We start from the raw sequence: 23989 nt of genomic DNA, 5'->3' as shown, positions 1-23989 counted from the left end.
TCTCATAACCTGCTGAGAAAAGTCACCAATATGACTGCGAAAATTAAAAATGACCCCATTTCCTGGGGTCTACTTCCTTTCGTCACTTCTCTTCAACCAGGAAAGTCTACCTGACGGGGTTCTGAGGAGGAGAGCTCGAGTGAGTGAAGTGATTTTGTTTTAATGGTAATAAGTGTACTCAGGGAAAGCAGTCCCTTTCATCGCAGCACTACGCTAATGAGACGCAGCCTCAGACGTCTCCTGCACTCCGTATGGCCTCCGGGAATCACAGATGGAGAGTCCCAGGTACCGGGATACAATTATCAGCCATTATCTTCAGTTTAGCAATTTAATAAGGCAATGACTGATCGAAGACGGGCACTTGAAAGCGAGTACTGAGGGAGGGGGGGGGAGTACTTCAGCTCTTTTCTTTTGTCAAAAGGAGGGACCGTTCTGTGACTGTCCCGCAGCCGTGGAAAAACAGCTCATTATTTCCTGGCTAAATTGAACAAATCAAAGAATTCCCAAATGATGAAAGAAACAGGGCTTCCATTTATCTTCAACTCTAAAACACCCCCACCACCCCATCCCTCCCACCTGGATGCTTAGGCATCAGGATCAGGTGTGTGCGCCTGTGTGTGTGCATGTATGTTTGTTGGAGAGGCTAGGGGGCAAGAGGAGGAATGTGTCAAATCAAGCTCAATCAATCCACTTACCCTGTCATAGTAGTTGGATAGGATACGAGAGACGAGGACCGGCCGTACAGGAAACACGCCCGGAATCAAATCAACTGTTAACTGAGATTTCCACCAGGGGAAGTGTGAAATAAGCGTAGTGAGTTTGGGAATGTGGTACTGAGCCCAGTGTGTGCTTTAGCTCTGTGCTACCTGAGAGCAGCAAGAGGTGAGAAAGACCACCTTTCACACCATGAAGGAGGAAAGGAAATAGCTTTGGGTGCCATGTTGGACAAAGTCACTTTATAATAATTTCCATAATCAGTGGGCTTCTACATGAAGCCCTATCAATAAAAAGGGCACAACCTTCATGCATTATTCACCTACTGATAATCTGAAACATAAAATTACGACCCGTGAGATCAATGTGATGTAGAATTATTGATTCTACCTATGTATAACACAATCAAACTTTGACAACTATATAATTCACACCATCAGCTGCAAGTTTCAAACACACAGCCTCAAGCCAAGAACTGAGGTGCTAAAGGAAAGACACTTACTCCTCTTCTCGTTTTTTCTCTTCGGAAATAAGCCGTAAATAGTCGACTGGTTTGACTTGATACTGTTGTTCCCTCAAGCGAAGGCTGCATACCTCTTATAGATCACAAAGATACAGGCTCTTTGCTATCTCAAAGACCTCCCACATATCTGCAAATATCCCCTCTGTACCATGGCAGAGGAGGGAAGGGGTGAACATCGAGGCCCACGCAATAGAGCACTTACGACGCAAATGCATATCTGATCAGAACACAATTGACTTTTCTGTGTCAGTCTTCCAAACCCCTATGCCCCCCTTGTTATTTTGACTAGAACTACAGTATCTGTTGGTTTCTAAGGAAACGGATGGTAAACATGGCAGAAACATTGGAGGGGGAGCGTTCACACAATCCACGGAAGCTGTTGACGTGGTGTGAGACTTTATTAGTTTCTAATGTGTGTGTGAGACAAGCAACCACCAGGGTTACTGGAGACCTGGGTAAAGAGACGCACACCATATAAAAGACCAGCCTTGACCAACTTGAGAAGAAACGACCTGTACACAATGGACTCTGATTAACAACTACTGGTCAATGGAGCTAATGTGTGTCATTTTATTTGGTCACTGACTTGGCAGTGCAGGTGCCACGTTGTTTTTGCTGCAACCTAAGTTGTAGGCACGTTGGGTGTTGTTTGTGGTGACTAATTACTTTTGTGTCAAAGGCTGAATCCTTAGAGACCATAGCCAACATACAGACTTGAGATGGGGATTCAGAAAAGTCTTGCTATGTTTTGATAATACACAGCAATCAGTGGGATCTTGTTGAGGATTTAGGCTTTTCTGTCAAGTCTCCACTTTTGGACTTTTTTTTCTTCTTTTTTTTCTTTGTTCTCCGTCGGGGTTGATTTGACATTGTGGCTCGAAAGTGCATGCTCAGCACAGACTCTCTGGGAGTGGGTTCTCAGCGAAGACTCTGGCTAACCTCAAGGTGCTCAGCCCAGACTCTCTGGGAGTGGGTTCTCAGCTAAGACTCTGGCTAACCTCAAGGTGCTCAGCACAGACTCTCTGGGAGTGGGTTCTCAGCTAAGACTCTGGCTAACCTCAAGGTGCTCAGCACAGACTCTCTGGGAGTGGGTTCTCAGCTAAGACTCTGGCTAACCTCAAGGTGCACAGCACCTGCTGAAACTCCTCCTCGTTAAAATGTGGAAGGGATTAGAGGCACAAATCCTGTAGTGGCGAGAGAGCTCGCCACCACGGCCTCCACGGCCTCCACATCGCCCATTTGGAAAACGTTGTTTGTTTGCATATTAGCGGACGGAGTTGAGTGCTCGAGGTGGACGGAGGAGAGGAGGGTTTGGGAGGGCTGGGTGGAGGGAGAACAGGAGGTGTGAAGAGTGGTTCTCTCCGGATGAAATCGAACCACAGTAATGATCTACAAGTTCAGGACCTGACAGCGTTTGGCCATAATGAGGGCCGCAGTAATTCCGACAAATTACATCCAGCATGCCGCACTGGGCGGCCGGCCCCTCCGTCGTTTACTGAAAAAAGCTCATTGAAAAAATATAATACCTCCAACCTCTGCTCTTTTGATTAGCACTCACTCTAGACTCCCTGTGCGCTAAATGAGTTGATACCGGGGATGCAGTATTTAGTGGAATAGATGAAGCCATTTAGACATGGTAAAAAGGTAAAGCCTTCCAGCAGGAAATGGAGACATTTGGGCCGGTCGGGCTGGTGATTATGAAATATGGAGAAGGCAAGTTATGGACAGTCTTCCATACTTTGACTGCGTAATTAGAAACGATACCGTCGTCTAAGTGAATGGATTAGTTTTGGCTCCTCCAGTTTGTGGGATACAATGAAATATGATAATGCCATTACTCCATTACACATCCTCAAGGTTTAGGCCTATTTTCTATCAAGCTCCAAGTGTTTGGGGAATAACAAACATCCTCCCTGTACTACACAGGTGTAGACTAACAGGGAAATGCTTACTTATAGGCCCTTCCCAACAATGCAGAGAAAATAATAGAAAAATAATAACACAAGGAATGAATACATAATGAGTAACTAACTTTGATATACGCGGGATACCAGTACCGAGTTCATGTGCAGGGGTACGAGGTAATTGAGGTAGATATGTACATTTACAGTGTATTCGGAAAGTTTTCAGACCCCTTAACTTTTTCCCACATTTAGTTACGTTACAGCCTTATTCTAAAATAGGTGCAAATGTGTGTAGGTTGATGAAGAAAAAACCTAACGTAATACATTTTAGAATAAGGCTGTAACAAAATGTGGAAAATGTCAAGGGGTCTGAATACTTTCCGAACGCACTGTAGGTAGGGATAAAGTGACTAGGCAACAGGATAGGTAATACATATCAGTTTCAGATCAATTTCACAAAAATATAATCTGAAATATGTTTGCTCTAATGCTCAGAGGCTCCAGATCCATAAATGAGCCAAATAATCAATTGTTCATGCAACACAGTCTGTACCACATTGATTAGTGTCTTCTTCTGCTGTGAGACACTGAATCTTCTTTGATTGTTATGCAAGTTAGGTTTCAGAGAGTATAAGTAGTTGCACCTAGAAGGATCCACGACTGCACTGAGACAATGTCCTTGTGCCACTGGCATTTTACATGATTATTGTTTAAATCCCCCTTTTACCATAGTCTTGTGTTATCAGGGCCCCATTGAAACCAGCTTCCTTTTCCTTTACAGCAGACACATGAAGGAAATCTGTGAGACAACATCTGGGAGCGATTGTGTACGATCAATGCAGCGCTCTCGATCATACTTCCTTCTGTCGACCAAAAACCTCTTTTCAAAAGGCTTTGCTATCCTTAGTCACTGTGTGATTGTGTTCATTAGATGGGGTTGTAGGCTCACATAGGCAGCGGAGTCACTCACTAGCCATCTCAAGGTCCTCTTCCCTATTAAAACTGCTAATGTAGTCCAAAGGTGCTGCCCATGCTCGTTATGTAAATGGTGTTTCAGGAAGAACCGAAAGAAACGTTTACAAAGTGTTTAGTTACGGGAAAAAAGCAGGTGGATGACTTTCTATGTCACAAATAGTCTAACCCTGGCTGTAAAGGATAGCGGCTGTAGAACTGGCACATTAAGGGAGAGGTTGGCACCTGTGAGGTTGGATGTTTGGTGGTGCCAGTGGCAGGCTCCTTACCTAGCCAACGCCACAGGTGCGGCCCTGAAGTCATGGACACCTGCCAGTCTGGGGAGCCAACCTAACCCAGAGTTCCACAGGGCCTCTCTCTTAAGAGGGAGTGAGAGAAGGGAGGATGCTGCCTAATCATCTGGCTTGGAGCTGCTGGGTCTCCTTTTCACTGTGTTGGTTACTTCATGAACTTAAGCAGGTAGTTTCGCATGCTCATTTTGTATTGCTGTTATGTGTGTCTCCAATTACCTTAACAATTGTAGAAAGGCCCTTGTTATACATTTCCTGCTAAAGTAATTATTATGATTTTTTTTTTTTTACAGTTTCATTGAACCCATTTAAGAGCAAGGCAAATGATGTTATTGCCGTGTTCCTAATTGCATTTTTAAAATGCATGTTGTGCTGGAACGGTTATTACATTCAAGAAGGGTTGGACAGTTTTGTGTCTCCTTCGTTCAGCATGAATAGCTCATGAACGGGATGATTCCATACTAAGTTTCTACATGCAATGTTGCTCCCTATTTCCGGTGACCTCCTGGTAAAGGTCATTAGGATCGTGAAGTTCAAGTCAACTTTTCCTCATGAGGGCCTTTCAATGGGAAATGTCCGCGTTCCTTGAACGTATTTACACTGGGGTTCGTATTGAAATGAGGAGCCATTTCAATACGAACCATTTGAGGAGACATTTAACCCCCCCCCCCCGCCACACTCTCTGGCTATTCATCACCGGGTCTTACACATATCCCATTTCCAATAAGCCCAACTTCAATTTACAAAGTACTTTGCATGTGAAGGTTAATCAATAAGTGGAGAGACGGCACATCCTTGTTACAAGAGCAGCACCTGCTTCTGCTGCTTAGCCCCAGCCTCAATCATTCATTAGTCTGCACAGCAAAAGAGAACAACTTATCTGATTCTAAACAAATATGCTCATCAACGGAATCCCATGGGGAATGAACCGTGTGTGTGTGTGTGTGTGTGTGTGTGTGTGTGCAGGCGTGTGTGTGTGTGTGTGTGTGCGCAGGCGTGCATGAGTGCATGCAAGGTTATAGCAGCGTTTGTTTGCCATGGCAGAGTATCATTTGAAAACATGAATTGTTATTGATTTGTGTACTTCTAAAAGTCAGTGAAGTGTAGAGATTAAAGTTGTGTGTTATAATAGATAATGTAGACCTTGAATCAGTCTGCCTTGTAGGACGTGAGCCTTTCATACCTAGACATCTGGCTGAAGGGTGGCTGGTATGCTCAGATTTGTTTCGGCAAGTCATCACGGCAGACATTGCTTTGTCAAGGAGTGACGCTAGAGTTGATTCGAAATGATGTTTTTAATCCTTTCAGTGAAATTTATTTTCTAGGCGCTCATCTAGATGTATTTTCCAGCGTACTCTGGATCATACTTTAAAATGTGGATGGAAAAAAGAAAAACGGCGTAGAAAGTTTGCTCTCCCTCAGCTCCTAAAGTTGGGAGATAGTTGTTTAGCTGTCACATTCTGTCTCCAATTCCCAAGATCCCTCTCTTTATTAGAATAAACTCTACTCCCAGTCCCCACCCCACTTTTTTATGCAATTGCATGGCGCCTCCAATAACAGCGCACGGCCAAACGATAATGATTAAAATACACATTTTCTAATCCTTTTCCCAGTCGAAGGGCATTGATCCATGCTCTAAGTGAGAAATGATGTCTCCTCCCATGTAGAAAAATCTCATTACCAGTCTTGCTGGCTCGCGAGGAGCTGTTTACATGCCTTAACAATTCTGCTGGAGTGGAACCAACAAGACAATTGCACTGACAATATTGTCTCCTCGCACCTCTCCCCCGCTGCCTTAGACCCCCCCCCCCGCACTGATTCACTCTCTCTCACGTTTCATCTCTTAAATTGTGCTGAAATATTTAAGTGCTCGGGTGAATGTGGCTTGATGGCCAACGGCGCTCTCTCTCCACTCTTTTTTTGGTGCATAATGCCTCTTTTAAACATGCACTGGAACAGTGCTTGTTCCATTTAACCTGAAATGAAGGCCACTATTCCACTTGTTCCTATGCCTTCTTTCCACCGAGAAGGCCCTATTGCACTTAGCCCAAAATCAATTCAGCAGAGAAATTCATTGTTGAGAATTCATCCCTCAAAGAGAGGAGGGAGGGAGGGAAAAAGTTGTTCTCTCCTTTTGTTGCATGTCATCCCACCAGAAAATGATTGATGCATGATCATTTGTGGGCCTAGGAAAAATTGGATTCGGGCAATCTGTGTTTGACCATTTTAAAATGCATGAGTCATTCTTCTCTCTCCCATGTCAAAAGCTCAATGAGGAAAAATAGAGTACATGAACATCATCAACTGACAAGGTCGATATCTGCTCATAATGGGAGCTGGAAATGGCAAACGTTTTTATTCATTTTTTTTGTATTTTATTCATTTTTTTTATTTTTTCTCTCCTCTCCGGTCTCTCCTCTCTCTTTCTCCTCTCTCTCCTTTTTTCTCCTCTCTCTCCTTCCACTCCTCTGTTTCTCTCAATCCATTAACTTTCTGACCCTAATGTGCCTCTAATATAGTTAGTAAATTACGCAGTGTAAGCAGAGCCTTCATTGCGTGGTCACATTAAGTAAAAGGTGGAGAGGGATACGTTAAATAACTGCTAAGCTATGGAGATGGAGAAAATCTAGGCTAGCTAATGGGGTTTTTCACCACTGGTATGAGTTGCAAGGGTCATGTGTCTCACAGCTGTGTGAGGTGTATTTAAATTGAAAGTGAGACTCGCTGTGTGAATTCCTGCATTAGTTAATGCTTTTTTCTATTTATGTCATGTTTTCAAAACTCAGAAGAAACTGAAACATGTGGTCTTGGCTTTTGGCTCTTAGGTTCCCAACTTAACTGGTTCAGTTTGATCCTCTCGACCTTAGTGTAAATAGTATGCTCATTTTTCTGTCAGGTGACATGACGAGGATACCGATATAATGTAATGGACAGGTGTTCAAGTAGTGCACCTACAAGAGATTCCTCCCTCTCTTACCATGCTGGTGATTTCACCCTTGGCGAACACTCAGAAGCCAAGAGCCCAAGGTCTCTACCCGCTGCGGTGTATCTCATGATAAATAAGACCCGTCTCTCCGGCAGCCCTTCAGCGCCAAGGGTAAACTCAGCTGCGTCGGTTAGCGAGTGTCATCCTCGAGTGCAACACCACAAATGATGCCAGCAGAGGTGCTGATTTGGTGACAGAATACTTGTAGCAGACAAATCGACAACAGATTGCCTCCTTTATTTTCAAGGGTAAAAAAAATGTTTTGTTAGTCTAATGGGGGGACAGGAACAGAACATGCCAGGTGTGTAATGTTCTTCCCAAGCCAAGTCCATTAGTTAGAATGCAGGCGTAATTGCCTTTTCAGAAAGCCAAGGTTTTTTCACATTTCTTACATGTTTGGCGCCACTAAAGGCTCTCAAGTGTATCGGAGAGCTTAGCAACTGGATTCAGGTCCAGACCACCTTGCACTAGAGGAGGCTGATACCTGCTATCATAACTACAGTGGTTGCTCCACTAAAAGTTTTGCGATTGTGCTGCGGGACTTAGAGGTAATTTGTGGTTTAGTATGGTACCCTGCGTCACCACTTCATTGCTCCAGACCAGAGCAAGGGGGAGTTACAGCACTGATTATGCTTTTGGGTCTTACTGTGTCTCTATCTGACAATGTGTGGGCGACATAAACCTAAATAGTAACTGATAATTGTGCACAACGTCAGTATTACTTACTAAAACTGTTACGCTAAGTTTTTCATTATTTTGCTCTTACTGTAGTACTGTAGGCCACTCCCGACCAGTCACATTGTACAGCGCTTGAGTGGTGCAACGGTCTAAGACACTGCATAGCAGTACAAGCTGTGTTGCTACAGATGCTAGTTCAATACCCGTGCCGGCCTCGACTGGGAGACCCATGAGATGACTGTAGGTTTTTGGTTTCTCTCCCTAAAACCAGAAATAAATCATTATAAATAACCTTGCTTTATTTTAAAATGAATGACGGTGTCTCACCCCATGTTCAATAATGTCCTTTTTCTTGCTCATTTTACGTTATTTGAAAACAAAATCATCTTCAAAATATAATTTTTTAAACAAAGCGATTATTATTAATTTAGAATTATATAAATGCCCCTTGGATATTCTCACAGATATATTATTAACCCTGTTATTAGCAGGACAATATATATTGGTCATGGCTCCCGAGTGGCACACAATAGGATAGCCTTGCAGTTCTCCAGCTGTATCCACTGAAAGTGCACGAGGTTCACGGCATGAGCGCAGAGGGCACAGGATAGGCCGCAGAGCTGCACACAGAAGAAGGACCTAGCCCATGGGGAAGGGAGGAGGGGTGGACCCCCACCCCGCCACACTGGGTAGCACAGAGCAACACTTTAAGGGGCATTGCACTAATAATGGCGCTGACTAGGGAAACGTTCCCGTTGTTCTTAGTGCCAGTCTGCATGTTTAAACTAAAAGAATGTAACTAGTAATGGCATCTTTATGCTTTCCTAAATAAAATAATAATAAAAATACTCTTTCAAAATGCCAATTTTTATTTAGTTATGGATCCATATCGAATTACTATGGGAATAAATGTCACAGAATTACAGGAACAACGTCGTCTAATGAAGGTAAATAAATTGTTGCTTACTGGAAAATATTATTTCAAACACACACGGTCACGTTGTACAGCGCCATTATGGCTATTAGCAGGTAGCTGGACAATATACTTACAATGGGGCAAAAAAGGTATTTAGTCAGCCACCAATTGTGCAAGTTCTTACACTTAAAAAGATGAGAGGCCTGTAATTTTCATCATAGGTACACATCAACTATGACAGACAAAATGAGAAAAAAAATCCAGAAAATCACATTGTAAGATTTTTAATGACACACACACACACACACACACACACAAACTGTCTGAAATTAAAATGGCGTAACAGTGCCTCCTTGTCTCGTCTGTATCTTTTCCTCCTGGAATATGACAGCTCTGAAAATAAGAGGCGAAGAATCCCTTGAAAGTGCTCTGGTGTTTCTAGTAGTCGTTTCAATGCAAGTAGATAGTAGGCCTCCACTTATAAAAGGTGTCCCTCTCTCTCAAATGTACATAGCGAGTTGGAAAGAAAGGTAAGTGTTCTTCTGATCACGGCAAAATGAGTTATTCTAGTGACAGGCATATACACCTGTTGTCTCAATCCCAACGTGCAGCTGAACACTATGCTCTGAGGCACATTAGAGAGGACTCGTTTATTAAAAGGCCTAGTTTAGATATCATGTGAAGGATGGAGTTAGAAGTTAACTAATGAATCATGAAAGACACACTCCCTTGTGGAAGCAGCATTTTTCTGATAAGGCTGCCCAAGAAAATAGTGCTCTGCAACACTGTCTCCTAGACTGTTTCTATACTGAACAAAAATATTAACGCAGCATGTAAAGTGTTGGTCCCATGTTTCATGAGCTGAAATAAAGATGGCAGAAAAATATACACAAAGAGATTATTTCTCTCAAATTTTGGAATATGAAATTCATTGAGAGAAATGGCTGATGCCGGGGACTTGGTGGCTGTGGGAACCTGTGCTCTGTCTGGAGCTTGGTCGTGATCATCGCCAGATGTACTGGTATCTGTGTAGGGACAGAGAGGGGTCATCTGAGCTTTGGAGGTCGATAGTATAACATGAGGTTGGGAACAGATTTGGTTGTGTTCTGGGTGTGTCTGTCATCAGAAGATATCACACTTCTCTGTGTCAAGTAAAAGCAACATGGAAGATATGAGCCACCTCGGGAGGAGGAACCGTCAGCTGAACTGTTTTACAATGGTATTTTGGTGAGCACTGAGGACTTGTACCCATGAAATTAATAAACAGCTGTTGATACCAACTATGAGCCCAGTTGTTTTAAAAACTCTTAAAACTTCTTACGGCTAGGGGTTCTGCTAGCGGAATTCGCAAAATTCAAAAATATTTTTTAGAAATATGTAACTTTCATACATTCACAAGGTGTTTTTCAAATATCTATTCGATAATATATCAACCGGGGCAATTGGCTTTTCAGTAGGAGCGAGAGGAAAAATGACTACCTGTCTTTTACGCAAGAATCACTCTGAGAGCCCGCAGCTGGCCACTATCGCAATGTAGTTGTTTACGCTCGTTCTTCAACATAAATGTGTGAAACTACGTCAAAATGCTGTGGACACCTTAGGGAATACGTAGAAAAAGGAATCTGGTTGATATCCCTTTCAATGGCCAATAGGGGTGCATAGGAAGACAACGGTTTCAAAATAAGAGGCACTTCCTGATTGGATTTTCCTCAGGGTTTCGCCTGCAATATCAGTTCAGTTGTACTCACAGACAATATTTTGACACTTTAGAGTTTTCTATTCTAAGCTGTCAATTATATGCATATTCTAGCATCTGGTCCTGAGAAATAGGCGGTTTATTTTGGGAACATTATTTTTGCAAAAATAACAATAGTGCCCCCTAGTTTCAAGAGGTTAATGCAACCACTGTGTCAGATTTCAAAAAAGCTTTACGGAAAAAGCAAACCATGCAATAATCTGAGTACGGCACTCAGACACAAAAACATGCCATGCAGATATCCGCCATGTTGTGGAGTCAGTAAAAGTCAGAAATAGCGTTAGAAATATACACTTTGATGATCTTCATCAGAATGCACTCCCAGGAATCCCAGTTCCACAGTAAATGTTTGTTTTTGTTCGATAAAGTCCATTTGTGTCCAAATACCTCATTTTGTTAGCGCGTTTGGTAAACAAATCCAAACTCACGAGGCGCGGGCAAGTCCAGGCGAAAGTTCAGACGAAAAGTTTAAAAAATGATATTACAGTTCGTAGAAACTTGTCAAACTGTGTATAGAATCAATCTTTAGGACGTTTTTAACATAAATCTTCAATAATGTTCCAACCGGAGAATTGCTTTTGTCTTTAGAATTGCAATGGAACGCAGGTCACTCTCACATGCGTGCGTGATCAGCTCATGCCACTATGGCAGACCTCTGGTTGAATCAGCTCTCATTCATACCCACTTCACAGTAGAAGCCTCAAACAACGTTCTAAAGACTGTTGACATCTAGAGGAAGCCTTAGGAAGTGTATGACCCCAATATGACCCCTTAGACACTGTATATTCGATAGGCAATGAGTTGGAAAAACTACAAACCTCAGATTTCCCACTTCCTGGTTGGATTTCTCTCAGGTTTTCGCCTGCCATATGAGTTCTGTTATACTCAGACATCAATCAAACAGTTTTAGAAACTTCAGAGTTTTCTATCCAATACTACTAATAATATGCATATATAGCTTCTGGGCCGGAGTAGCAGGAAGTTTACTCTGGGTACGCTTTTTGTGAAAATGCTGCCCCCTATCCCAAACAGGTTAAACAGAGTGGGGGAACCACCAATTCTAAAAAGGATTACCGCACCAGACTAAAGTTCCTATCAACCTAAAACACAATCCCGGAGACTGTTTGGGCTCCTTGACACAATGCCATTATTATTATTACGAGTGATCAATTGACCCCCCTCGGTGCCGCAGGCCAGAGGCGATCAACAATGGAGTTGCCTGGGAAATGAGAGGGTAGGGTGGGTGCTCTACGTTTTAATCTGAATTAAGTAGGAAAAGGCACACTTTAATGCACAAGACTGGACATGTCACTGGATGGGAGCCTCTGTCTTATTAATACTACCGGGACGGAGAGGTTAACTCATTGGATTGTAGTTTTCTGTCTAATTATATAGAGGAAGTGAGTCTGTGCATGTGCCAACCTACAGTGCTGATGACACTGTCGCTAGGGACTGACTCACCTTGGATGACTGATTATTCCTCCTGTACTACAAGTTGGAGCTACAACTGCAGTACAACTTGTGGACAGCAGCACATCTGCTTGTTAGCACTAACTCTGGTTGCATGTATAGAGCTCTTGAACATCTCTCTTGTTCACCACCTGAGTAGATGGCTCTTGTTGAAAATAATTTTACCTTTTTAGGTTGAAGGCCTCGGATCCTTCAGAGTATTGCAAACAGTATGGAGAGGTTTCATGTTTAAAACCACAGCTCTGTTTACAGTGAACTAAATACACCTAAATGAGGGTTTGTCCCAACGTAGTACGCCAATCATCGAGAACACGACCGGCCTTGAATAACGTCAGAGATCCATTCAATGCAAACTCTTCTCGTTTCGCCAATCCTTTCACTGTCTAAGCTACTGCCTTGGTAATTAAAATGAGAAAATTGGAGAGCTTTTTCAATAACGGCCCTCAACCCAAAAAGCGGTGTGTGTCAAGGGCGCCCATTGGTCCCTACTGGATTTGTCCCCTGTGTACCCTAGACTACCTCCAGACTGTATCGATTCCTCCCACTCCTCCTCCCGCTCTCCACTCTAGGCCCGGAAGGCCAACGCCTGAGCACAGATGTACTAATGAGAGGGTTGCCGATGAGACGCTGCAGCCCCATGGGCTGAGCACTTCAACGTTGCCATGGCACAGCGCATTCTCCAGGTTTTAATGGAAGTGGGGATTGAAGGCCAGGGACGAAGTGACCTCTTCCCTGTTCTCTTCTCCACTCAGGGTCCCCCCCCCATCCTTCACTATCCCCATCATCTAGGCTTTTAGTGCATGACGGGGGACGTTAGAGACTGAGCCCTCAGTAGGGAAAAGCAGGTTTCTGAAAAAGCTAGAAATGGAGCTGTATACATTAGTGACACTTGAGACTTTTTTAGATTTTCCACAGTGCTTTGGGCATACTGGACTTAGTAAGGAGAACTTATTTGAGAATTCTAATTCATTGTTGGCAGGCCGTACATTCCACACTATGTATGCCGCTATGTAAATATTCGTTTTTTTTATGTCACTCTTATTTTAGAAAAACGCTACAGGCATACATGCAGTACAGTACTTTAGAGCGAAATATAAACTTGCGCCTCGGCTCCAGAATACCAGTCTGTGTAGATAATGAACACCTCGTACAGGAGCCAGAACAACGGCCAAGGGCTTTTTGCAGTAAAACAAACTCCATGCTCCACTTTTTGCCCATTAAAAAAAAAGTGTTGAAAAGGCTCTTTTTAAATGAGCTGAGAGTGCGCCGGGCCCTTTCAAGGCTCTGTCCACAGAGGACCCAGAGTCAATAGTCAGGATGGGTTGCCAGGATGGGCGAGGTTCTCTTAATGTCACATCAGGGTTATTTATTAACTGTTCTACTGATTGAGGCAGCCATCATCTCTTCACGCCTGTTTCCTTTTGTGTTGTGGTCTTGTAATAAAGACAGTCTGTAGTTAACAGTTCACACCTTTTGTGCTCTTGGATTGAAACTGTATTCACTTATTAGCCATGATTTAGTCTTGTCATAATGCCAAGCCGTCCTTTGTCATCAACTTAAGTGGTAGACTTGGATACGGTTATAAAAATACAGTATGTGCCGTGTTCGCTGTTTCCTGTTTCTGAATCCAGCAGGTCAAGTTATCTTCTACAAACACGTAGCCTGATGATTATGCCATGTTGAAAGCAGCACCTATTGTTCTGTACCTACCACCGGCAGTCAAATATGTGTTTGTTCATGACATGCCCATTCAGAAACTGTGGGTATTGGATGTCCTCACCTAATGACTTGCCCTGTCTAATTAATATTTTGAACATAAACTGTCATAATTGAACGTGTGAGTGTAACTCATGCTCATTGAAAACATGTGACGCTCTTACCTTAAAGGGGCAACCTGAAGTTGCAGCATTCATTTTTGGACTTATAAATGAATGATTAAATTAAATGTACCCATTTTGATTCTTGAAGAATATAACTTCCTCATGAGCTTTGTTCAACTGTCGTACCCCATCAGAACCCAAAATATAAGCTTCCTTTATTTTATTTCACCTTTATTTAACCAGGTAGGCTAGTTGAGAACAAGTTCTCATTTACAACTGCGACCTGGCCAAGATAAAGCACAGCACTTCAACACATACAACAACAGTTACACATGGATAAACAAACATACAGTCAATAATACAGTAGAGAAAAGAAAAGTCTATATACAGTGAGTGCAAATAAGGTAAGATAAGGGAGGTAAGGCAATAAATAGGCCATGTTGGCGAAGTAATTACAATATAGCAATATAACATTGGAACGGTAGATGTGCAGAAGATGAATGTGCAAGTAGAGATACTGGGGTGCAAAGGAGCAAGATAAAAATATACAGTATGGGGATGAGGTAGTTGGATGGGCTGTTTACAGATGGGCTATGTACAGGTGCAGTGATCTGTGAGCTGCTCTGACAGCTGGTGCTTAAATCTAGTGAGGGAGATATGAGTCTCCAGCTTCAGTGATTTTTGCAGTTCATTTCAGTCATTGGCAGCAGAGAACTGGGAGGAAAGGCGGCCAATGAGGAATTGGCTTTGGGGATGACCAGTGAGATATAGCTGCTGGAGCGCTTGCTATGGGTGGGTGCTGCCATGGTGACCAATGAGCTGAGATAAGGCAGGGCTTTACCTAGCAGAGACTTGTAGATGACCTGGAGCCAGTGTGTTTGGCGACGAGTATGAAGCGAGGGCCAGCCATCGAGACCATACAGGTCGCAGTGGTGGGTAGTATATGGGGCTTTGGTGGCAAAACGGGTGGCACTGTGATAGACTGCATCCAATTTGTTGAGTAGCGTATTGGAGGCTATTTTATAAATGGCATGGCCGAAGTCAAGGATCGGTAGGGTGGTCAGTTTTACGAGGGTATGTTTGACAGCATGAGTAAAGGATGCATTGTTGCGAAATAGGAAGCCGATTCTAGATTTAATTTTGGATTGGAGATGCTTAATGTGAGTCTGGAAGGAGAGTTTACAGTCTAGCCAGACATCTAGGTATTTGTAGTTGTCCACATATTCTAAGTCAGAACTGTCCAGAGTAGTGATGCTGGACAGGCGGGCAGTGATCGGTTGAAGAGCATGCATTTAGTTTTACTTGCATTTAAGAGCAGTTGGATGCCACGGAAGGAGGGTTGTATGGCATTGAAGCTTGTCTGGAGGTTGGTTAACACGGTGTCCAAAGAAGGGCCAGAAGTATACAGAATGCGACATCATTGATATATACAGAGAAGAGTCGGCCCGGAAATTGAACCCTGTGTCACCTCCATAGAGACTGCCAGAGGTCCGGACAACAGGCCCTTCAATTTGACACACTGAACTTTATCAGAGAAGTAGTTGGTGAACCAGGCGAGGCAGTCATTTGAGAAACCAAGGCTATTGAGTCTGCAGATAAGAATGTGGTGATTGACCGAGTCAAAAGCCTTGGCCAGGTCAATGAATACGGCTGCACAGTAATGTCTCTTATAGATGGCGGTTATGATATAGTTTAGGACCTTGAGCGTGGCTAAGGTGCATCCATGACCAGCTCGGAAACCAGATTGCATATCGGAGAAGGTACGGTGGGATTCGAAATGGTCGGTAATCTGTTTGGCTTTCGAAGACCTTAGAAAGGCAGGGTAGGATAGATATAGGTCTGTAGCAGTTAGGGTCTAGAGTGTCTCCCCCTTTTGAAGAGGGGGATGACTGCGGCAGCTTTCCAATTTTTGGGAATCTCAGACTATACGAAAGAGGTTGAACAGGCTAGTAATAGGGGTTGCAACAATTTCGGCAGATCATTTTATAAAGAGAGGGTCCAGATTAGATTGTCTAGCCCGGTTGATTTGTAGGGATCCAGATTTTGCTGCTCTTTCAGAACATCAGCTATCTGGATTTGGGTGAAGGGGAAAAGGGGAGGCTTGGGCAAGTTGCTGTGGGGAGTGCAGGGCTGTGGGTAGGGAGTAGCCAGGTGGAAAGCATGGCCAGCTGTAGAAAAACGCTTGTTGAAATTCTCAATTATAGTGGATTTTTCGGTGGTGAGTGTTTCCTAGCCTCAGCTGGGAGGAGGTGCTCTTATTCTCCATGGACTTTACAGTGTCCCAGAACCTTTTTGAGTTTGTGTTACAGGATGCAAATTTCTGCTTAAAAAAGCTAACCTTAGCTCTCCTAAATGCCTGTGTATATTGGTTCCTAACTTCCCTGAATGTTGCATAACACGGGGGCTATTCGATGCTAATGCAGAACGCCACAGGATGTTTTTGTGCTGGTCAAGGGCAGTAAGGTCTGGAGAGAAACAAGGGCTATATATGTTCCTGGTTCTATATTTTTTGAAAGGGGCATGCTTTTTTAAGATGGTGAGGAAGGCACTTTTAAAAAAATGACCAGGCATCATCTACTGACTGGATGAGGTCAATATCCTTCCAGGATACCCGGGCCAGGTTGATTAGAAAGGCCTGCTCGCTGAAGTGTTTTTTTAGGGAGCATTTTGACAGTGATGGGGGGTGGTCGTTTGACCGCAGACCCATTATGGATGCAGGCAATGAGGCAGTGATCGCTGAGACCTTGGTTGAAAAGAGATATATTTGGAGGGCAAGTTGGTTACGATGATATCTATGCGGGTGCCCATGTTTACAGATTTGGGGTTGTACATGGTGGGTTCATTGATCATTTGTGTGAGATTGAGGGCATCAAGCTTATATTGTAGGATGGCTGGTGTGTTAAGCATCTCCCAGTTTAGATCACCTAGCAGCATGAGCTCTGAAGATAGATGGGGGGCAATCAGTTCACATATGGTGTCCAGGGCACAGCTGGGGGCAGAGGGTGAGAGCGACAACGGTGAGAGACTTGTTTCTGGAAAGGTAGATTTTTAAAAGTAGAAGCTCGAATTGTGTACAGACCTGCAGTGCAGTGGGGCAAAAAAGTATTTAGTCAGCTACCAATTGTGCAAGTTCTCCCACTTAAAAAGATGGGAGGCCTGTAATTTTCATCATAGGTACACTTCAACTATCACAGACAAAATGAGAAAAAAAATATATCCAGAAAATCACATTGTAGGATTTTTAATGAATTTATTTGCAAATGATGGTGGAAAATAAGTATTTGGTCACCTACAAACAAGCAAGATTTCTGGCTCTCACAGACCTGTAACTTCTTCTTTAAGATGCTCCTCTGTCCTCCACTCATTACCCGTATTAATGGCACCTGTTTGAACTTATAAAAGACACCTGTCCACAACCGCAAACAGTCACACTCCAAACTCCACTATGGCCAAGAACAAAGAGCTGTCAAAGGACACCAGAAACAAAATTGTAGACCTGCACCAGGCTGGGAAGACTGAATCTGCAATAGGTAAGCAGCTTGGTTTGAAGAAATCAACTGTGGGAGCAATTATTAGGAAATGGAAGACATACAAGACCACTGATAATCTCCCTCGATCTGGGGCTCCACGCAAGATCTCACCCAGAACCACACGGGGGGACCTAGTGAATGACCTGCAGATGGCTGGGACCAAAGTAACAAAGCCTACCATCAGTAACACACTACGCCGCCAGGGACTCAAATCCTGCAGTGCCAGACATGTGCCCCTGCTTAAGCCAGTACATGTCCAGGCCCGTCTGACGTTTGCTGGAGAGCATTTGGATTATCCAGAAGAAGATTGGGAGAATGTCATAAGACAAGGCATATTGACGTTAGCGAGAGGCATGCATAGCTGAGTGATCATAGGAGTCCAGTGATTGGCTTCAGGCAGCTAGCGGGCCCAGGGATAGCAAGCTAGCAGAAGGGCTTTGTAGGGATGTTGCGACGGAAGAAAGTCTGTTGTGGCCCCCTCGTGCTATTACGTTGGAACACAGATCAGCAGGGCTCCGTGTGGTAAACCAGGCCAAATGGCAAAATAGGTACAGTTGCCAAAGAATTTGTCTGGTGGGCCTCTTAAGCTAACAGTCCGATGTGCTCTGGAAAGCTAGCGGGCCGCGGATAGCAGGCTAGCGGATGGGCATTCAGGGGACGATGTGACGGCGGAGCCAGTTGAGAAAACCCCATCGGGCGAATCACGTCGGTGGTCCAGTCGTGATGGGTCGGCGGGGGTCCAGGCCAGTTGGCAAAATAGGTATTGTAGCCCAAGTGGCTGATGGACCTCTTTGGCTAGCCAGGAGATGGGCCTAGCAAGGCTAGCTCCAGGCTAATTGGTTCTTGCTTCGGGACAGAGACGTTAGCCAGGAGTGGCCATTCGAATAGCGAGTTTGTAAACAAAGTAAATGTAAGCAAAACACTATCGCCTCAAAACATGATTAAAACTATCATTTTGATATCATGGATAGTTGGTCCTTGAATTTTGAGTGGTTACATTTCTCCAGCCCCATCCTTAAGCTTTTTACCCGAAACAAGAGCATGGGAGAAAGCGTTGTTGTTTCAACTGCTGATTCCCGCTTTAAATAAGTGTGAAATCCAGTCAAGTTTATTCATGCCATTTGTAGATATTCTTTGTAGTAATTTCAGTAGAGGTCACGCTGTGGCCATCTCATGACTAACCCTGCTCTTCTCTCGCTACCCCCCCCCCCCCCCCCCCCCCCCCCAGACTCTGCCTTCATGATGGTCAACACCAGCGGACGTTTCTCGGGCCAGAAGGCCCAGTTGCTCATGCCCCAGCTCAAGGAGAACGACACCCACTGCCTCATCTTCCAGTACTACGTAGCGGGACAGCGCGAGGGTGCCAACCCGGGCCAGCTTAACGTCTATGTCAAGGAGAACAACAGTCCGCTGGGCATCCCTGTGTGGAACGCCTCAGGGCCCGCCTACCCCACCTGGCGCCAGGTGGAACTGGCTGTCAGCACCTTCTGGCCCAACTTCTACCAGGTGAGATGAGATAAAGAAGATGGTGATGGGCTGTGTCTATAAAAGTGGCACATAGAACAAGGGGTAGGGTTGTCAGTGAGGGTCCTACTGTTCATCAAATGTAAGGTTTTGTCAAAGTCCTGTTGTACTGTGGGCAGTTAGGAAACGTTAGACATTGTGTCAATATCCTCTGTGGGTTGTACGTTGACTGATGAAGTGGTAATATTGGTGGAGATAAGAACTCATCAGATCGGGACATTTTCCCAGCCCCAGAGCCATATTTAAACACTGCCCATTAGCAGGGAATAATATTGAACTCTGACAGAGTCCATGTTTTCTCAGTGCGGGTCCATGGCAGTACAATAAACACATACTCCAAGGTCTCTGGAGGTCAAACCACTTTCTATCATCACCTCCCCAATATTTCTCCTCTCTGAAAATTAAACTCATTTTGTGTGTAGCATCGTGCCGTTAGGCAGCAGCGCTGTGAATTTCCAGCCGAGGCAATTACCGCTCACGCCAAATGTTTGGTTTACTCCCACATGAGGTCAAACACACACACGCTCGCTCACAGGGTCAGTGTGTACTGAGTGACCCAGCATGTAAGCCCGTCAGTATGTCATCTGCTCCACGGATGACCCTCAGATTGAAGGCTGATGGTGTGTGTGTGTGGAAGGTTGGTGGGTCACGCCATCGAGCCCTCCTCCTCCCACTAACATACAGTGTTGGCTGTTAGACATGTTTTTTTCACACACGTGCCTGTGAGGTTTTCCCTAGCGAGACCGACAGTAAAGAGTGATAAATACATCTCCACGTTTCCCAAGAGAAATCACCGCCATCTGTTGTTTGACAGAGGCACCGTGCAGAAGGAGCATCTCTCTGTGACTTCCTATTACTCTTTCAGATTAACAATGGAAAGGCGGCATCTTCAAAGCTCTATACCCAATTAGCAATGTAGCAAGTAATTATGGTGTTTCTGTAATTGCACAGTATCTTTAAGTGTTTGTCAAAATGAAAACCACCTGGTATTCAGAAATTACTTTGTCTCTTATTTTGTAATTACAGCGTATGGTTTTCGCTCCCCTCAGTTTACAATGCAAGTCTATCAGCACAGGTCTAATTACATTGCAATGGTTGGGCCGCATTTTGAGAAACTTTTAAATTAATCATGCCGTGCATTTCAAATATGGTTATTGTCTTCCCCAGCCCGGCACACTCTGATCTTGATCCTGCCATTTTGCGTTGTTCATCTCCACCTGCTCTGTTATTCCAATTCCATTTTTAGACACAATCACAATTACCAGGTGATCTGTAAAGGAACATTGGGGTGACATCGCATCAGTATTTAATGAACAGTGTGAGAGGGAGGAAGGGTCATTTCTTCCCCGTCTGCTATTATGTATGCATGAGAGGTCAGCCTTTTGTTCTTAGGAAGTTTCAACAACTTACTGACAAGACTTTTTGTAAAAGATGTGGTGAACCTGAAGTTACACTAAGGACGCCATGAAGTAAAGCAATACACACACACACACACGTCAGAGGAGCACTACTCACATTCGCTTATGCATTAAAAGCAAACCTACTTCTCTAGCCCCCACAAGCCACATGAACGTTATCATGGCTAATTGAGCTCATTCACCAGGTGCAGCTAAAGAAGATAAACCTAAAAACACATGGAGGAGGGGGGGTTGGGGGGTCCGCCGGGGTCGAGCAGGTTGCTTGGCATCACCAAGGCGACAAACATTAACAACCTTGGTTTTAATCACCCCAGGCGGCACGTCGTGACATTATGCACGCTGGCGTTCGCGTTTTTATTTCCTTTTTGCAAATTAGGCCCTCGTTAAAGTCGTAATTAGCGGCCAATGCTTCTGCCGTCGCTCAAAAGCAAGAGAGAGGGGAGGAAAGGGACACAAATCTATTAAAACCCATCTGAATGGTTTTATTTAAGGCATCTCGTTTGGCCTCAGCTCAACAATGTTATTTCATGGCTAATGACTCATTTTCTATTTGTTCACTGGGCATTGGGACTGGTGCGGTTGGCATTCCCTTGTAACAAACAAAGGCCATATTTAAATAGGTTCCATTGTAGTAAGTATGGTCCCACAACAATACATCCTACAGCAGCTGATGTGGTAGGCATGATGAGGAGCCACGAGAATAGACAGTAGATCCATTAATAATTGGGGTGGCAGGTAGCCTAGTGGTTAGAGCGTTGGACTAGTAACCGAAAGGTTGCATGATCAAATCTCTAAGCTGACAAGGTAAAAATCTGTCGTTCTGCCCCTGAACAAGGCAGTTAACCCACTGTTCCTAGGCCGTCATTGTAAATAATAATTTGTTCTCAACCTACTTGCCTAATTACATAAAGTTTAAATAAAAAAATAAATACAAATAATTCTGGGCTCCATATGTCAGCTTGGTATGAGGTACGCATGCGCACATCTATGAGGCCTAGGCCTGTGTCCCAAATGGCACCCTATTCCCTATATAGTGCACTACTTTTGAACAAGGTCCTATATAGGGAAAAGGGTGCCATTTGGGATGAAGACTTCCATTCATAGGATCTGCTGTATTGAAGGAGTTTGAACAGAATCATGGCTAGAATTGTAGCAGTGTTTTCTTGTAGGAAGTAATGCGTTGCGCAGTGTTGCTATCTCCTCAAAGTTGATTTGTGTCCTTGGGTATTGTAGTCTCCCCGGACATGTGGATATTGTAGTCTCCCCGGACATTTGTTTTGGTTTGCTATTTTTGCGTCTACAAACCTGATATCTGGGCCCCACATAGTTCTATTATCTTAAGTGTTTGTTTTTGTTGTTCAGAAACTTTGAACGCTGCACTTTTCGTCCTTGATCGTATCTGTCCTCTTGCCCTTGACCGCCAACGGACCGTTTCTGTCATCAGTTACCGAGTCAAGTGAGATATTCAGGGTTCACTCACAACCATTACAGAGGGCGTGTGTTTCATACTAGAACGTTGTTCCCTTCCCTTCATCCCTTGCTCCCATCACTGATCAGAATTTTTGGTACTGGATAGTTGAAAACAATATGGTGGCTCAGCATTGTTTACAGCTGCCCAGTTGTCCCAAATCCATGAAGGTGAGTGAACAAGGACAAGGGGACTAGTGCACAGGGAACGACTTTATGGAATGAAATAACTGGGAACTGGGAATGAAGGAGGATCTCCAGAAAGCGAGGTCCCATTGGCCCGTTTTCTGGCCTATAGAAAAGCTCTGATGTAAACCAAGTGGGTTGGGCGTGTTGCCAGAACCTCTGCATGAACAGGAAGGCAGCCCCTGCGTCTTTAACCAGTTGTTTCCTGAGCGATAAGGGCCATGGAATGTGGTCTCCGTGGGGCCACTCCTCTGAAGTGGACCGCGAGGTCAGAAGTGTGAGAACATGATTCGGGCTGCTCTATTCGTCACTGTGGTAATGCAACAGAGCGTCCCTCGCAGGTGCAGCCGTTAAAAAAAGAACACGATACAGACACCCTGTCATAGAAACCATGACTCCAGAGTCCAGACAGACTCTCTACCATTCCCCTCCCTCCTCCCCTTGGGAAATGGAGGATGAGACTGTACAAGAAAACATCATTGTTTTAAACATTTAAATGATTAGGTCGATCTTTACGAGATGTGTACCCTAAAACAGTTTTCTCGGCTGAATTCCACTCACGGACTGTAACAGCACTGATGAAGAAGGGGAAGTGGGCTGGGAATCCAACCCATATCATATGCCTCTTAGCTAAAGCATGCTCTCTGGAAGCCATGATGATTCAGGGATATAAATGAACCCAGTCATCATAGACCCAGGCCCCATTGTTTGAAATGGAAAGGGTCCATGTAACCCAATCCTTTTCCCCCGCCTCCCTGCATCAGGCCCCATGTTTGAAGCCTGAACGCGTGGGCCCGGGCCCCTTAAACTGTAGCAGCTGCCAGCTTCTCCCTCCTCTAACTAGACGTACAAGGAATGGGAGCACAGGAGCGTTGTCTATGCCTGCGTTCCCATTCTCTACTCTTCTCCTGAAGTGCGCTTGCACATTCCCTGACATGGATTTATTAGCAATGGTGAAAACTCCCTCCAACCGATGCTTACGCCATTTTGCTGGTTTTAAATCAGTGAGTGTTCAAGACAAGTGCACATACAATTTCAAAATTGGGTAGTTTTCCTCTTGTCATGTCAGTTATTGCATACCTTAGAGCTATTTATAACGTTTTTAAGACCATAGATTTTGTTGTAATGTTTGAGTCACTAAAATATCCCATGATTACACATTCGACATGTCTACATGTGTAGAATTGCAAGAAAATGTGCTTTAAAACGGCAACGAGCTTTAAACCTGTTAAATTTACTCTCCACCAACAAGAGTGGTGTGAACAGTTTGTCATGAACAGTACTTGTTCCCATAGAAATAGAGGAGGGGCGCAGACACAGAGCATTGGGACACATTCTGTTTATGTTTGTGCCAACTGCCAACCTCTTTACCCACTTCTCTTTCTCTCCTTTCCTCCCCTCTGCAGATTGTCTTTGAGGCGGTGAGCACTGGACAAAGAGGTCTACTAGCCATCAAGGATGTCACACTGCAAGGCCATCAGTGCAGTAAGTCTCGCTCCCCCCCCCCCCCACACACACACACACACACACAGTGAATGTGCTATGTAGCACCCATCTCTTGCGTGTCTCATAAGTCACCCACTACCACTGGGTTGTCACTCTTCAGGCCCCCCCCCCCATCTCCCTCTTCTCACATGTTATTGCTGTCACCTACCGACCCATGTCTGTGCTACATAGCGAACTCAATATACAGTATATTCCTGGGCAACATATTTACAGTCCTGTGACACGAACTAAGCTACAATATACTACACAAGCCTTCATATTAAATATGTCCTTTGAATCGAAGGCAAGAGGACTAGATGGCGGGGAGCTTCTTGTGTCCTTGCCCTCCT

General features: G+C 44.3%; 1 protein-coding gene across 12 annotated transcripts in view; it reads left to right on the top strand.

Annotated features, from left to right (window-relative positions):
• The window catches only part of LOC110490935 (receptor-type tyrosine-protein phosphatase mu), a 302121-nt gene that overhangs the window by 74236 nt on the left and 203896 nt on the right, over positions 1-23989 (top strand). For all 12 annotated transcript variants that reach the window (XM_036943984.1, XM_036943983.1, XM_036943982.1 and 9 more), the window contains exons 3-4: positions 18788-19065; positions 23561-23639. In XM_036943984.1, coding sequence (XP_036799879.1) covers positions 18788-19065; positions 23561-23639 — 357 coding nt within the window. The remainder of the gene's footprint in view (positions 1-18787; positions 19066-23560; positions 23640-23989) is intronic.

The sequence above is a fragment of the Oncorhynchus mykiss genome, chromosome 15 (genome assembly GCF_013265735.2).
Source record: "Oncorhynchus mykiss isolate Arlee chromosome 15, USDA_OmykA_1.1, whole genome shotgun sequence".
NCBI lineage: Eukaryota > Metazoa > Chordata > Actinopteri > Salmoniformes > Salmonidae > Oncorhynchus > Oncorhynchus mykiss.
The sequence above is the reverse complement of the archived record's forward strand: the minus strand, read 5'-3'. Positions and strand labels throughout refer to the sequence as shown.